The sequence below is a fragment of the Neolamprologus multifasciatus genome, chromosome 19 (assembly GCF_963576455.1).
Source record: "Neolamprologus multifasciatus chromosome 19, fNeoMul1.2, whole genome shotgun sequence".
In the NCBI taxonomy this organism is placed as follows: domain Eukaryota; kingdom Metazoa; phylum Chordata; class Actinopteri; order Cichliformes; family Cichlidae; genus Neolamprologus; species Neolamprologus multifasciatus.
Genome location: NC_140457.1, coordinates 14,761,554 through 14,778,082, shown reverse-complemented (window position 1 = coordinate 14,778,082; position 16,529 = coordinate 14,761,554). Strand labels below are relative to the sequence as shown.

At 40.1% G+C, this 16,529-nt stretch overlaps 1 protein-coding gene across 1 annotated transcript in view; it reads right to left on the bottom strand.

Moving 5' to 3' along the window:
- Positions 1-11,820, bottom strand: part of spred1 (sprouty related EVH1 domain containing 1) — a 32,770-nt gene extending 20,950 nt beyond the window's left edge. Inside the window, exon 1 of the mRNA XM_085143198.1 lies at positions 10,748-11,820. Within this exon, the coding sequence (XP_084999324.1) occupies positions 10,748-10,779 (32 nt within the window). The 5' untranslated portion in view covers positions 10,780-11,820. The remainder of the gene's footprint in view (positions 1-10,747) is intronic.
- Positions 11,821-16,529: the final 4,709 nt, after the last annotated feature.

Sequence of the window (16,529 nt, the reverse complement as noted above, 5' to 3'; positions counted from 1 at the left end):
AGAAAAAAAAAAAAGAAAAAGCAAAACTCAGCCAACAAGTTTTAGATCAGTTTTTCACAGCAGTTTCTGTTCATTCTTAAGAGGAACACTAGCCCCAAAACAAATGTCACGGCAACTTGCTGCAACACATAATGCGTATATGCAGGCGCACACACGTACAAAGTTCAGAGTAGGATGGCGGAGACAAAAGCTGGCCTCCACGCCCCTTGCTGGGAGCACACAGTCGACTGGACACACAATTGAGAGCGGAAGCAGATCAGCTGGCCTGGGCCTGCAGGGGAGGGGGCAAAAGAAAAGAGCCCCCAATTCTGAATTATTCCAAGTTGTTCTGCTGGATGACTGACTTCATTTCCGACCGAAGCAGGAGAGGAAAAAAAGAAGGAGGGGTGAGAGTGTAACAGAGGACTGCTGGTGGGGGTGATGAGCATGATTGCTGGAGACCAAGGTGACAATAAACAGCCCACAACCAACACATAAAGAGGAAGCCATAATCGAGTATCTCACTGTATCAAACCTCATTTGCGAAAAGAACACACAGAAGGTCTAAAATTATAACTTGACTTCCACTTGAAGCAAACTGTAGTTTCAGTACTGTAACAACACTGCACACAAAATGTATTCAAATACATATGTGTACTGTGTTTGTAGTTTGACAATAGATGGGCAATACAAAAACAAACAAACAAAAACAACAAAAAGACCCTTTTTTTGGCTGAATGACAATACAGTTATGTAATTGTATCACATTTTGCATTATTTTCGGAGGTAGCTTTTTCCATGTTTATAAGCATAATAAGCATGAAACAGCAACTTAAGTTAGTTTGCATGTTGCTACAGTGAAGTCAATGAATGTGCTCCTGTCGCTCACAGAACCTAGTAGATAGAGAGATGCAGCACTAGAAACTCTCTTCTTTGAAACTAGCCAAGGGTTTTTCAAAAAGCATGCTAAACGTATCGCAAAAAAATAAAAATAAAACTGGAAAAAAATAAGGAGATCTTTCGAGTGAGTGAGATAGGAATGTGGATGGGGCTGCACAGACTCAAGAGATCCAAATACTATAGCACAGACGTAGCTAAAGGGGAAGAATAAAAAAAAAAAGGGGCTATGTAAACAGTCTTTTTCCACATCTTCTCCAATCAGTTTGCTAGGGATGTGCATGACTAGTAGACTGGACAATGAAATGTTGCTGCTCCTGCTAGCTAGTACCCGAAATACTAGTAGTGCAAAACGACCTATTCATATTTATTAACATACAATAGCAGCTAACTGTTTGAAAAGTTACAGCGCCACTTGCTACTATTTGAGAGAAGACAACCGCAAACCTCTTTCTACTTGACAGGAAGGCCTACACAAGCAAGGTGGAAAATAAGACAGAAGATAGCCACATAAACCAACAGAGTTCTGCAGATGTAGAAGATGAACAACTGTGTCAGAGTAAAACAGAATGTAAACACCAAGATTAAGCAAGAACCACATACAACACAGACATGTGGACATTAGCTTGTGAGGAAGAGAGCTACTTGTGTTAACGCTGTTAATGATCACAATCTGATAGCCACTTCTGTCCGCGTGACAAGCGCTGCAGTGGCATTTGAAAAATGATTTGATTACTGAAGAATACAATTAACAGTTTCAAATATGCACAAAATATTTTGATTTTGCTTAATTTTCACTAATTTCTTACTTTTAGACTAGTCGGCTATTTGAACAACTAAAAATGAATCAGTCGGTCAGGAGCAAAGGAGTTGATATACAGTCCAGCCCTATTTTTTAGTGCATGAATATGTAAATGTGAGTGTATTTTGTTACTACATAAAGGAATAACCAAAGCGGTTTTCACACATCCGCATACACCTCTGAACTTTTCTAGACACGATCTGGCTGAGTTGTATGTGACAATGCAAAAGACCAAATCAGGCAGATTGGCCGTCCTACTCTCCATTAGAGAATAGAGCAAGTACTGTAACTGTCTGGACCACAGCAAGTAAATCTCTCTCTTGGATTCCTACTTGCTGAAAGAGAACCTCTATTTATGTACTACTGTGTGTGAGAACTAGAATATTGATAATTGCACTTTTTATTCATCTGCTATGTCTCACAGTTAAAACTATGTCACTCGTGATAAATGGCTATTTACATACTTTATACATTGTGTACAAAATTACAGATATCACTTGCTCACAGAGAAGAGAAGAGAAGAGAAGAGAACTGGGGAGCACGTGCAGTGCAGGCAGGCAGGCAGGCCTGGGCCTCGAGGCCGGCTGCTCCAGTGTGGTGGAGAAGGGGGATCTTGGGACAACCATTTCCTAAGTGGACAAAGTGGCCGTTTGTCTGCTCCTCTGGCCCATGGCTCGCTGGACTCCAGCATGCCATCATGCTTTGCTCCTGTCTCAGCTTTGGGCCTCCCACCCCAGAAGAGAGCAGGAGGATTGGGGATATTTTTTTTTTTTGGTGGGGGGGGGGGGGGGGGGGGGGGATCATGAAAGAAAGACAGGAGGGGGGGAGAAGAAGGGAAGGAGAAGAATGAAGACGAAAGCAATAGACGAGGGGAGAGAGAGAAAGGATGTGGCCTGAGCCCTGGGTGCTCTCCAAGTCGCCCTCCCTTTCCACTCCGTCTCCCCCTCCAGCCCAGCCCCTCCCTGGCCTGCCTCACTCTACACAATGGCCGCTTCTCTGCTGAAATTTCACGTTATTGGATCCCGGGCCTCGAGTTTTGTCCTCCCACAATGTCCAGGCAGCGGAGCATGCTGCAGGGGAGACACACTCTGCAAGCTAAAAGCTGGAAAACCATTCCTCCTTTCATTAGCATCAGAAAAGGGGAGAAAAGCCCCCTCGACACCACCTCTTTTATTTATTTCCCCAATCACCCCTTTTCCCTCACCATCTCTCCTCCATATCAAAACTGGAGGAAGGCTATCAAGCACAGTCAAGCTCCACTAGACCACTTTGGCTTGTAGGACTTTTTATATTATTTGGTGGGAGGTCATTAAAATACCATTGGGAAAATAAACACAAGCTACTTATGCCAATCCGATTCCATAGCTTATCCTCTGAGAAGAAAGTGATCGCTAGGAAAGTGGGTGGGACATGGAAGATTTAGCAAAAAGGAACTCTGAGCGTTTGAGTCGCTTGCTTTACTTCAGAGGCTGTTATCACAGGAAAATTGTGATATTTTGATATTTCCTTAAGTACTTGACCTAAAATATACCAAGTGTAGTAGTATTAAGAAGGGGGAAATATTTTACCTTTATTTAACAAGTTAAGGCGAGTCTTCAGAGTGTATATTGCAAGTTTCTACTAAAAATACCTCACAAATCATTCATTCTTCAATGCCAGTATATCCCACCTAATGCCATACTAAAGATCATTTCAGTACCTGTATCTTTGAAACCAGGTGGCCTGGCTCAGGCTACGTCCACACTAATGCGTTTTTGTTTGAAAACGCATCGTTTTCTCTCCGTTTTGTCACTCCATTTTTCCTCAAGGGAAAACGCAGCGTTTTGAAAACGCTCTCGAAAACATTTCAAAACTGAGCTGTCCCGTCGCAGTATGGACACTGGAAAACGCAGACTTTCTAAAACGATGACGCATTTTAGTCATGTGATGCAGTCATGTGACCAATTAAACAAAGATAGCGGAGGACATTATACAGCAGTTGTTTTGATTGCTCTCAATTTTGACAGCCCTACAAAAGATTAATACCAGTTTGTACATGCTCCACGTAGCTTTTCTTCCAATTCTTTAATTTTCACTCACATTTGCGCATGCGCAGGACTGGAACATAATTATTTTCGGCCGTTTCAATGTGGACGCACAACTCTGAAAATGACTGAAAACGCTAGTGTGGACGCGGCACGTTTTCAGACGAAAACGCAGTTTTCAAATCTATCCAGGCTAATGTGGACGTAGCCTTAGGTGAAGGCAGGCAGTCGACAAACACGAACAAGATATCTTCTTCCTTTCAAACATCTCTAAGTGTAATCATGTAATTATAACAGGAATTTGCAATGTCAGTTATAAAACTGAAGCAGTGTGTATTGTGATTCTGTCTGTCAGACAACAACATGGTTATAGAAATAATAATTAGAGCCGTGCCAAGAAGCAACTGGAATGGCATGAAGGGCTATGTTTCTGTTGTCATGCCATTGTCGTTCTGCTGTCTGACAACAGGAATACAAAAATATTTACATGGTAACAACTTTATTAGAATTCAGCTTTACTAAAACAAAGTAAAAGTGAGGACTGAGAATATATGAGAGGTACAAAGATGGAACAGAAACCTAGCATAGTTAAGACCACACCTAGTCCTTGTTTAGTCATTGGAAACTGGGTCTTCCTCAATTTATGCTCTTTAGCATTTCAAAGACATTCTGGCCAGTTTTTGGCCTTACATTCAAAATGAGTGAGTGACATTCGCTTTATGACCTTTGTAATGTGCCAATTTAAAGGTTCTTTTATGTGCTTTAACAACAGGCACTTGGTCTGCTTTGCTCGCAAATGAGACATTTCAGAGTTGGGAGTTTGCAGAAGCGACTCTAGCAAGGATATAACATTGGCCAACTGCAGATAGTCATTCAGAATTTATTAGGGTAGGTCTGTGCTACTCAGACGAATCTGTTCACCAGGCAGGGGTTTGCGCTTATCTCCTTTTAATGTGAGAGGGGGCTGCAAATCTGAGTGTTTTTTTAGAGAGCTTTTCTGATACATGCAGAAAAGGAAATAAAATAAAATAAAAAAATAAAGGATGGGAATCTCTCATGTTTCATGGTTCACTGAAGACACGAAAGTCTGTTAAAAGTTGATGAAAATCTAAATTGTACACATCTCCTTCACCATTTCATGAATGAGAGGCTCGTACATGCAATAAAACAAAAGAGTATGTTATTCCAAGACTGAAAAGACAAACTAATGGCACACATTCTTTCACTAGGATCATGCCTCATTGAAGAAATAAATAACATGCAATCTGGGACTCAGCCATTGATTCCAACAGTGCATCTAATCTGAATGGTGCAAACTAGCTAGCCAATTAGTGATGGTTCAAATCTCCCAAATAACCAGAGGCAAACTCAAGGGCACAGACTTACCCCAAAACAAACACCAACATGGCCAAACATGGATGCAGTGCAAATTATGACATAAGGTCAGAGCAAAACACTTTTAAACAGACCATCTTGTTACTCATTAACAGAAGTAACAATAGGACAATGCCTAGAGAAACACCAGCATCACAAGCCTGCTTACATTAACTGCAGTGAAAACCAATACGCTTGCTATAGAAAGAGAAGTGAAAGAGAAATTTGCCCTATCTCCTCTCAACACCTCAGGCTGCTGGTGAGTCATCTCGCTCACAAGAACATTCAGCTTAGCTACCAACTGACTCAGGGAAAAAAAAAAGAAAGAAAATTTAAAAAAAAAAAAAAAAAAAAAAAAACAGGCTTACTCTGCTGCTGCACCACACAGTGAATCTCGACTTCAAAATGTCTCACCATTCTTTTATACAAAAAAAAAAAAAAAAATACCTAATGCATACGACAATTTAACCACTCATTGTCATGTCTGTTGTTATGTGTCACATACAGCAGTTAGTGGCATGGATTACCCTGGAGTCTAAATCAAAGATAGACCAAACCAGTGCACGAATGTCAGATCTACTCACTCAGACGGCATTTCTAACACTGATTTTCAAACCAACCCCTCCATTACTGGATTGGGCCCGCAACCCCAACAGCAATGTTGTAGGTGCCGCTGAACTGTGGCACTATAAATCAAAAGATTCCCATATGTGTATCAAATGCCAAAAAAACTATTCTCAAACATCAATCAAAGCCACATATTGAGATGATCTTAATTTGAACCACAAGCATTTGGAAAATTAAAACCTCGTGCCTGCCATTACAACAAAAAGAGGAAAAAGAGGAACCACAAATTTCGACTGCTGCAGCGTCTCTGGGCTGCTTTGATGTAAGAGTAGTCCCCAAAGACCAACCATCTACTCGTCATAGCTACTTTGAAACTAATGGGGAAACAGGAAGCTAAGGGGACAAGGCAGCCATCTAGCTGTGGGAGAAACTATTGATATATCTCAGGAGGAACTTGGGAAGGTCAAACCACCAAACCAAGATGATGGCCCATGAAGGTTAAGAGAAACTGCAATGACAAGTTGTACATCATCGCAGCACGCCCAGTTGTTAGGAGTACTATAACATTATCATCATTATGAATCGTGCATTTTTCAAGCAGTTCTTACATGAACCTCTTCCTCTCAATAAAAGTCTGTTCCAAATTCTAAATATAGCCCCTAGACAGCACAAAATGTGATCAAAACTTTCCTGAGCAGATAAAAATACATATCCTTACAGGCCTCTAATTTTAATCCTATTTACAAATGTGAATCATTAAGCAATTTATTTGATAACACGTTATGTGCGCATAAATTCCCTCATCTAGGATCTGGCTCGATCTTTCCCAGAAACCCATATACACGCCAAATGTTTCCAGAGAAATACCGTAAACACTGCAGTGTGTCTACACAGACGCACACACAGAAACCCCTTCCTGTTTTCAAAGCGTTTGCAAACTCAATCAAAGACACAAGGTTTAGGATTTACATCTGTGCCCTTTTATGTCTGTGGCCTCACAGGAAAGAACCATCTTAGCCCAGCTGCAGCAGAGAGCTCACTACAAGGCTCAGCCTTCATGCTCCCGCATGCAGCATAACTAAACTAAAAACAATATCCACAATTCAGACACTTAGTGCTAAAAGCACTTCTTAGAGGCATTAGGATATGGTCTGTGAACATCAGAGGACCGTCCTGACAAAGAAATAAAGATAATCACTGCTATGTGGATGCTGTGATGGAGACACACACACACTCTTCTGGGGGCTTAGCAGTATATGTATATATCTACACATAGCATAATTTCACATCAGGTCTTTCTCTTAAAAATCTGTAAATTGGTTTGAAATATCCTCCAAATACACTGCTGACATTTATGGCAGTTTATGTGTGCTCCTAAAATACTTCAAGAGAAAATTAAAAAATTAAAAGAGGGAAGTGGCTTGGGTTTTAAATACACAGAATCCAGGACCAAATCTGGCCATGGGAATGGAACAGCCCAACACTATACAAGGCCTGTTCGTGTGTTAACATGTCTCGGTTACAGCCAAAGCCCACTGATTGTACAAAGGTTCATTGTCATTATTGAGACAAAGCAGCAGGTTCTAATAAAATAGGCAGACGTTCAGACATTGATACTCTCTACACAAGATAAGTTTTAGGATTACAAAACATTTTATTAGGTGGACACTGTGTCAAAGTCTGTAGAAAGACATTGTAAACTTCCCATTATATCCTAACATATAAGACATATATGTACGTCCTAAATCTGCCATGCATCTAATGAAATATGAGAATGCAACCATCAACCAGTCAAGTACAATACTTTTATAAGTGCCCTTACATATCTATATATACATATTTGTCAAATAACACCATTTCATTAGCCTCTTAACTACTGCAGCCACAACCATGACTTCCTCAAAAGAATACAGAAGCAAAACCAAAGACGTGGTTAGCTCAGCAGACTTTGTTAAAGGTAAGGTGTGTCTGCAAGCTTAGACTAGTAATACAAAGGTTTTGGAGGAGTAGGTGGTGGAGGTCACAACTAACAACTGGCAGTAACCCCAAATAATACTATCTATAAAAAGGTCCAGGAAATTGTTTAGCTTAACATGAGGGCCACAGGATATAGGCAATTACCCAGGCCATAAAGCACTAGCCCTAACAGCTGAAGTAGCTGTCTCCCTTTGTAGTTTCAGGACATGATGGGGGTTGTTTGGGAGGAATGTGTTTGGAAGGTTCCGCAACAGGAATGGGAGTGCAAACCAGCCCACAGGTGATAAGATCACAACAATGGCAGATAAAACGCTGAGCTGTCAAATCAATCACACAGATAGGAAGAGGACACAGGGAGAGGAATCACTAAAAGATCACACTGACAACAGACAATACCACAGCACTACAGGAATCTAAAACAATGAGCCTATACCCTAGACATGTTCGGTGAGGTACTGAGGCAACTGACCTTCACTGATGAGAAAAAAAAAAAAAAAAAAAAAAAAAAAAGAGTCCTTCATCCTTTAAGTAAAAAAAAAAGAATCAGACTATATACTTGGACCAGCTAAAATATATTAGCAATATTAGCATGTGTTTATTAAAAACTGGAGGAGGATAATGAAAAACGATAATTTGGAAAACAAGAGATATAAGCACAGTAGACCTCAAAAGGCAGCCGCTTTGGTAGAGATGAATATTTTAGATAAACGTGACATTCACAAAGAGACTGCTTGCACATACTGTGCTTGCATAAATCTCCCACGTCTCCCAGGAAGACCACAGTCCTCGTCTACAGAATTCACATTAGCCTTACATCACAGCACACATCCCAGACGAGACGCAAACCAAAATCTCACAAGGCTTTAAGTGCGTTCTTGTCATTTCAGCCATGTGAACATTGTTGCACCAAGGCCAAGTAACATGTTCTCAGCAAAGGGCGTGCTGTGTGTAAACCAGCTCGGCTTACCACCTATCATTTAGACTAAACCACCTCAGGGCTATCTGTTCACAAACCATGTGGATACTTTCACATTAAATGTTTAAAAATCGAGGCTGTGAGAGCAAAATGTAAAAGACATTAATAATAAAATAAATAATACATCCCTAGTTACATTTGTAAATGATCCTACACTTGTTCTACATATGAGAAAAAAGGCAGTTTGATTAAGAATTCAGAGGCTCAAAGACCAACATTTAATTTATCAGTGGAAAGTGGCTCAATTTCACAATGTAATATGGTGAAGATTACTATGAGGGGGGAATGATTATCCTTGACTCTTTAAAAAAAAATGTGGCACACCAAATCTTTTCTGGTCATGAAAAATATTTCATTAAAAAGACGCTTTTCAGCAAAAATAAATGGCTCAGGCAGCGCTCAGTATTCCGTTCACTCCATTACTATGAATCATACAAGAGGAAAGGTGGTGAAATCTTAGCAACAATGTTTGGATCGCTTCGCCATTTTAGCTGCTGCCATCATGCTGTGTGGAACTGAGGATTTTTATTTTTTAGCCTGTGGCAGTAGTTCTGAAAAATTGGGGATCTGGGGCATGGATGAGTTCCCGAGATTATTGAAGGGAGCCGCATCAAATTTAGGAGATGGAGGTTTCACCAATTCACACAATTCAAGCTGAATCAAGTTTTAGAGCAAATATAGCCTGGAATGAATTCATGTGTGAGCTCCTGTGCTTTGACATGAGGAAAGATAAATAAATCCATGACACATGTTACATAAAAACAAAACAGCAGTGTAGTTCAAGGACAAAACCTCCATGCATTAAATCAATCAGTCTCACAAAGGCCAGAAAGATTGAATGGGGGAAAACAACCACAACAACAAAAAACATGGGTGTGTTTCAGACATTAAACCGTGACACTGTAAATGGCTGAAAAGGGCATATGACTTCCTCTGTGACAAACGCATTGTGAAAGAAAAATCACGTCGAGATGGTTAAGAAAAAACATGTAAAATAAACGACTGGAAAAACGAGCACAGGCGCTTATATGCGACGTATTGTACCGCGAATGCAGAATATGTGATCACTGTGTGACCGTCGGTGCAATGCGAAACAGTGTACAGTGCTGTGAATGGGCAGGCAGGTACTTTATGAATGGAGGGGATCATGTGACCGCAGCACCTCCCGAAGCAGATATTTCTCACTGACTGTCAACAAGCGCACACAAGGGATCAGCCCATTAAAACAATACCAAAATGCGACCTGAAATGGGCGCGACGTGTACAAAAACACAGCATGTACATATTATAATCGATGCCCGTAGGTTGTGAGGCTCTGGACGTGAATGCGATGCCGTTTTTAAGCGTTTTTATGAATGGAGGATTGTGATATGTAAATGAGCATGATTGAGAAAAAAAATGGCATCTTCGGCTTTTCAATGCCGACTTTGCCGCATTAACCGCGAAGAGCCTTCATTAAAGAAAGGCTAGACTTAAAGACAAACACAATCCGCAATATTTTAATCGATGATTATGTTCCGAAATCATGGCGGACAGCAGTTAGACACAGATCTGGGCTGTCAATGCAGAGGACTCAGATCGTGATGTACTGAGAAAGCACTCACATAAAATTATATTTAGATTACTGCCATCTATGCGTCTGCTCCGAACGATCCTTCGTGAATGAATACATTTCCCGAACATAAATAATAATACACCAAGCAAGTGCCTCGTAAATGAGCAAAGATTAGTACACCTCAAATGTTGTGGCTTTAATTTGAATTCTCACAGCATATACTGGTTAGCAGTATCATAAGCCTGCAAAAAAGTAGCAACGAGATTAATATTTTACTACGGATCGATGCCACTGTTTCCCCGGCACGGTTCTGTTTAATCTCACAAGACAATCCTTTCTATTAGCTTGATAAACAAACAAACACGGGGGGAAAGTACAACGTGTTTCTTATTGTTGATATTAGTAAACCAAGACGATGAAATGGCAACGTTGCTCGGTTAGAAATGTCACCGGGAACTAACGTAGCTCGATGCTCGGTGTGTTAATATCTACACATATAAGCACATATTGAAGATTACCTGTGTGTTTAGATGTAAATAATAATAATAATAATAATAATAATAATAATAATAATGTGTGTGTAAAACAGGACTCACTCGTTGTTTGGATTTGTTGAATCTTCACTCATTTTTTTCCTCACGGGGATCCAAATCCTAGCAATAGCATCGACGACGCAGTGACGGCGGGATAAAATACCACATATATCACCATTTTCCTTCACATACAGAAATAACCCCTATTTCGGATAGTAAATAAACGGCGTACAAGGAGCATGCCTAACTCAGCGTCCCTATGAAAAGCAAGTGAAGCTAGCTGGACGTTAGCTTTTGCTGGCTGGGCTCTAACGTTAAATCGCGAGGAGGAATGACAATCGTTGATTCATTTTATCCTCCCTGGAAGTAAAATCCGACCACAACAAATGGGCCATCTGGACCATCCTCTTCAACTGACACAAATCCCCGGCTTGCAAAAATGTGCATAGATCCTCAAAAAATGTAGAAACCGTTGTAGGTTGTATCGTTTGGCAGGTTATTTATGGCTGGCTGTCGAGCATCCATTCGCCAACTTCAGGTCCAGGACAACACTTGAAAAAGCGCTGTGCAGCGTTGCTCCGTCAACGTGTCCGAGTAATTTTCAGTAAAGGCATCCAATGCCCCCCAAAATGGTCCGACTGTTTTCAGTATTAGCACCGACAGTTAAAGTAAAAACACATAGACTTGAAATTTCCTTGAGAACTTGATGGACATCTGCTTTAATCGAACTCCATTTTCAACTCGGGGGGGAATGAAACATCGGAAAAATGGGCGGATATGTCGACCCTCGCTTGAAAAAAGGATCCTTCCGCGACGTAGTAAAAACATAACACTTGTGATAGAAAAAATACCAACCCAGCTCACACTTTGCTCTTTATGCTTAAAGAGTAGCGTATATTATACTAAACCGCGTTCCCCCGTAAGCGTATGCAATAAGTTAGTAAGATTTCTTTCTAAAGTTGACCTAAAGTAGTCCCCCCACTTCCCAAAAGAAGTTTCCCTTCAATCACGCATTGAAACAAGAGGGAAACGTCTGTGTGATAGCACGCAAAGTAGGCTAGAAAATAATCTAGAGGAAGGACCTGAGCTGACACGGAGACTTGGTCATTAACAATTTCTGGTGTATTCTTTTTTCAATTGTATTATCGTGATCTACCTCCATCCGAACCGCTTTTAAAATCCTAATGCAAAATAGCGGGGAAGTGCTGCAAATATACACAACCGAGAGTGCTGCAGCACGTGGAATTATATCAGACCCTCTTCACGATTTATGTGTTTCAAATCAAGATGGTATTTCTATCTCTGAGCGTAGGCCAGGGTTATTTATTATTCAGTGATAGCAGAATGAAAAGTGAAAGACTGTAAAGACTAATTCAGAAAATGAGGGGTTTTTTTCCTCTAGAATGTAGAAACAAAAATCTGAATAGGGCACGGTGTGGGATTTTTGAGAACTGTAATTGGCCGTAAATGTAAATAAAAGGCATTAGGATTACACTATAAGCTACAAAAATGGGGTTTGGGTGATCACTAGAGAGTATGGCACTAAAACAACTGCTTGTGGCTCAAAGTTGTGCTGCTAAAACTGCCTTACCTAGCTTCTAAAACTGTACCAGGCAGCTAAAGCTCCCTCCAGAATAGAACAGTCAAAGAAGTTGCCAGAAAAATCCATGTGTGCTAGTATGAATCTTAGTTGCAAATGTGTTAAAATCCTTTCAGAGCAAATTGGCAGCCTGGTTGCATAAGACTTAAATGCTATTGGATTTCTGTGCTGTGTGGAAAAGGCAAGAGATCAGGCTAAATGATTCTGCCTGGTTGTCATAGTGACAACATGTTGTGTGAGAAGTTTCTTTGTATTTCTCTGGCTTTCATACAGCTTGTGCTACAGTATTATGCTGACGGCCATATGAAACATCCCTCTGTGTTGACTGTACATACACTACAAGTCAAAAGTTTGGACGCACCTTCTCATTTAATGGTTTTTCTTTATTTTCATGACTATTTACATTGTAGATTCTCACTGAAGACACCCAGACTATGAATGAACACACATGGAATTATGTAGTAAACCAAAAAATTTGAAATAACTCAAATTTTGTTTTAGATTTTAGATTGGTCAAAATAGCCACCCTTTGCTTTGATTACTGCTTTTGACCATCTTGGCATTCTTTTGATGAGCTTCATGAGGTCGTCACCTGAAATGGTTTTCCGACAGTCTTGAAGGAGTTCTCAGAGATTCTGAGTACTTTTTGGCCCTTTTGCGTTCACTCTGTGGTCCATCCCACTGTAGGATGTTGTGGTAGTTGTGCTGGTTCAGTATGCCTTCAGTTTTGAATAAATCCCGATCACATCTCCTTCTCCATTCTTCACTGTGGGACCCATGCATGTAGAGATCATCCGTTCACCCTTTTATGCGTCACACAAAGGCACGGCAGGTAGAACCAAAGAGCTCAAATTTGAACTTATCACCCCAAAGACAGATTTCCACTGGTCTAATGTCCATTTCTTGTGTTTCTTGGCCCAAACAAATCTCTTCTGCTTGTTGCTTTTCCTTAGTAGTGTTTTTTAGCAGCTATTTGACCATTAAGGCCTGATTTGCGCAGTCTACTCTGAACAGTTGATGTAGAGATGTGTCTGCTACTGGAACTCTATGTGGCATTTATCTGGGCTCTAATCTGAGGTGCTTTTAACTGGCGATTTCTGAGGCTGGTGACTCGGATTACTTTATCCTCAGCAGAAGTGGTGACACTCGGGCTTTTGTCAGTTTTGTCACAGCAATGGTCTTTGCGACTGCACTTCGGGGACAAATTTAAAGTTTTTGCAATTTTCCGGACCGACTGAGATTTGCTTCTTAAAGTAATGATAGACTATCATTTCTTTTCACTTAGCAGATTGGTTTAAAAGTCTTTGGACTTGCTGACAAAAATGTAAATATCCATCCATTCAACTACTTTTTTCTGCTTATCCAATTTGGGGGCGTGTAGTATTTGACAAGGCTAACACCAGAGAGACAGTTAACTATTCATGAATAGTTAACTATGTCTGATTTAGACTCACCCGTTAATCTAATCCAGGTATGTCACTGAACTGTGGGAAGAAGTAAAGATAACCTAGGATACAAGGATTGTTTTTAATACTTGAATTGAAATCCTGTAGAAATAGACTGTAGAACCCACGGACATCAAATCCTGTGTTTCTTCCCTTGAGATGTTCTGCCAGGCTTTTACTGCAGCCACCTTCAGTTTTGTCTTCAGTAACTAAAATTATGCCCTATTGGGCTGAGATCAGGTGACTGACTTGGCCACTAAGGAATATCCCATTTCTTTGCCTGGAAAGACTGCTTTTGCGGCATGTTTTGGGTCATTATCTATTTATACCCTGAAATACCGCCTGATCAGAGTATACCCCTATACACTTCAGAGTTCTTCCTTCTACTTCTATCAGCAGTCATATCGTCAATAAACACTAGTAACCCGATTCAGTGAGCAGCCATACATGTCCATGACATAACATCGCCTCCGCCATGTCTGATAGATGACGTGAAATACTTCATGAGCTATTTTATTTTTTCGCCATTATTCTAGCAGAAGTTAATCTTGGTTGCACCAGAGCTGGGCAGTCTTGTTTAAAAGTTTTCTATCAAAGTCTAATTTGGCTGTGCTGTTCTTGAGTGTAACCTTGTTATAAACTGTCTGTATTTACATCCATTAAAACTCCTTTTGATTTTAGACTATGACAAGGATACACCTACACTAAGAGTGTGCTTAACTTTTGAAGAGGTTTCTCTTAACCTAGAAATGAATTCTGTGATCTTCCAGGTGTATTGGCCAATATTTGTTTTACATATTGTTCCAATTATTAATCTGATTACTCCCAACGTTTTTGCTATCTCTCCAATTGGTTTATTTTGTCTTTTTTTCAGCCTTGTGTTGGCCTCATTCACTTGCATGGGCATGTCTTTGAACCTCATATAAAATGTCATGTCAAAAGCTATGAAATTCAAGTTCAAAATTCAGAATCAACTCTTTTATCTGCTTAATTTGTGGACTAGGCTTCTCTTTGTCATGAAACTGCTTGTCAGTCAGTTGTCCAGTGAGCCTCTGAAAATGAAGGATTTTATGTATAAAAATGGCCATAATTCCAAAACAGACTGCCTGAGAGCAAAAGCTCTCTTGGGATTGTTTTCTCAAAAAAAAAATATTTCAAGCTGACATGAATGTTTATACAAGCAGTCTGTATTATAAACGGGGTAATCAGGTTAGGATACTGCATCTTTGTTTTATTTAACATGGCCTCTTCACTTATTTCTGATTAAGTTACCATGATCAGGTCCAAATGAAGTGTCCCTTGATTCTTAAAGAGCAGAAAAGAACAATGAACATGATTTATTTTTCCTACTAGCATGCCTTTATCCTTTAGAGTATTTAGAGTTCAGGAAGTCAGCCTTCTTTCTCATCTCACAAATATGGATGACCCTAGTCCATTTCCTGTGTTTTTCACACTGAACATACCACACAATGTAGCATATTTAAACCGGCCAACAGGAAGTTTAGCTGATAGAAGCATCCTTAACTTTACTCACTAAATGCAATCAGACTCATCACAATATTCTTCAAGGCAGTAAACAAGATAACATTCCTGTATTGCCAACAAGGAACTACAGAATGGATATTTTTAGCCCGATACAATCCTCATTCATCAGAACTAAGCTGATGAGTGAAATGATTTACATACCGCAGTCTGATGTGACAGGTGTTAAGTCATGTTCCTTTATTTTTCAGTGACTTTGCAGCACAAATTTTTATTTACTTGAAGCGTCTGATGCATCTTGTAATGTGAAAAGAATGTGATAATTCAATGTGAACAAAAATGATAAAACTACCAGACAAACTTGTTTCCATTGCGTTTTTATTATTTTCGTGTTTGCACAAAAACTCAGAATCTAAACTTCAGTAGATAAACAAACTTGCTCATGACATGAAAGCGATTTTCTCTCCTTGAATGCCTTTATTTAAAATGCAGCATCAGAAAGCATTTGGACAGCAAAATGTGATCAACTGCACCTAGGATCACATGGGAACCTGTGATTCTGTACCATCCATCCGGTTCACAGTGAGCCCATCTGACACTGGGCGAGTGATTGGACATTTCCTGGACAAGTTGTTAATCCTTCACAGGGCAAAAGTAGATAGACACATAGGCTCACATTTGCACCTATATAGCTAATTTTGGAATGGCCACTTAACCTAATCCTGAAAACACTACAAAAAAGGGCTCCAGCAATACTAAGCACTGCACCACTGGGCATGGGAGATTCATCTATAGCAGACGTTTCCAACTCCAGGCCTAAGGGCCAGCATCCTGCAGGTTTTAGATGTGTCCTTGATTGAACACAGCTGTTTTAAATGGCTAAATGACCACCTCAACATGGCCTGGTAATGAACTAATCATTTGATTCACGTGTGTTGATCCAGGGTGATATCTAAAACCTGCAGGACACCAGGCCTTGAGGCCTGGAGTTGGAAACCACAGATCTATAGTTTCTGGCCTGGCCAAGAGAGAGAATCAGATGTCTATCCCCAAACATATTGCTCTGATCATCTCAGAAGCACAGCAGCTTCTAGAAATGGAGAACTATAACTGTGTAGCCATACAGTCTGCAGTAAACTCAGGCCAACGAATGACCCATGTAGGCTGGTGGTTTGGTGAATGAGTAATCTATTATTCATCCCTTTGTTTGTTATACAGATGTATATATATGTATAAATATATGTATGTATATATGTATTGTAACTGTAACTAATTGACAACACTAAACTTTTAACCTAATTTAGCCACATTTGTTATT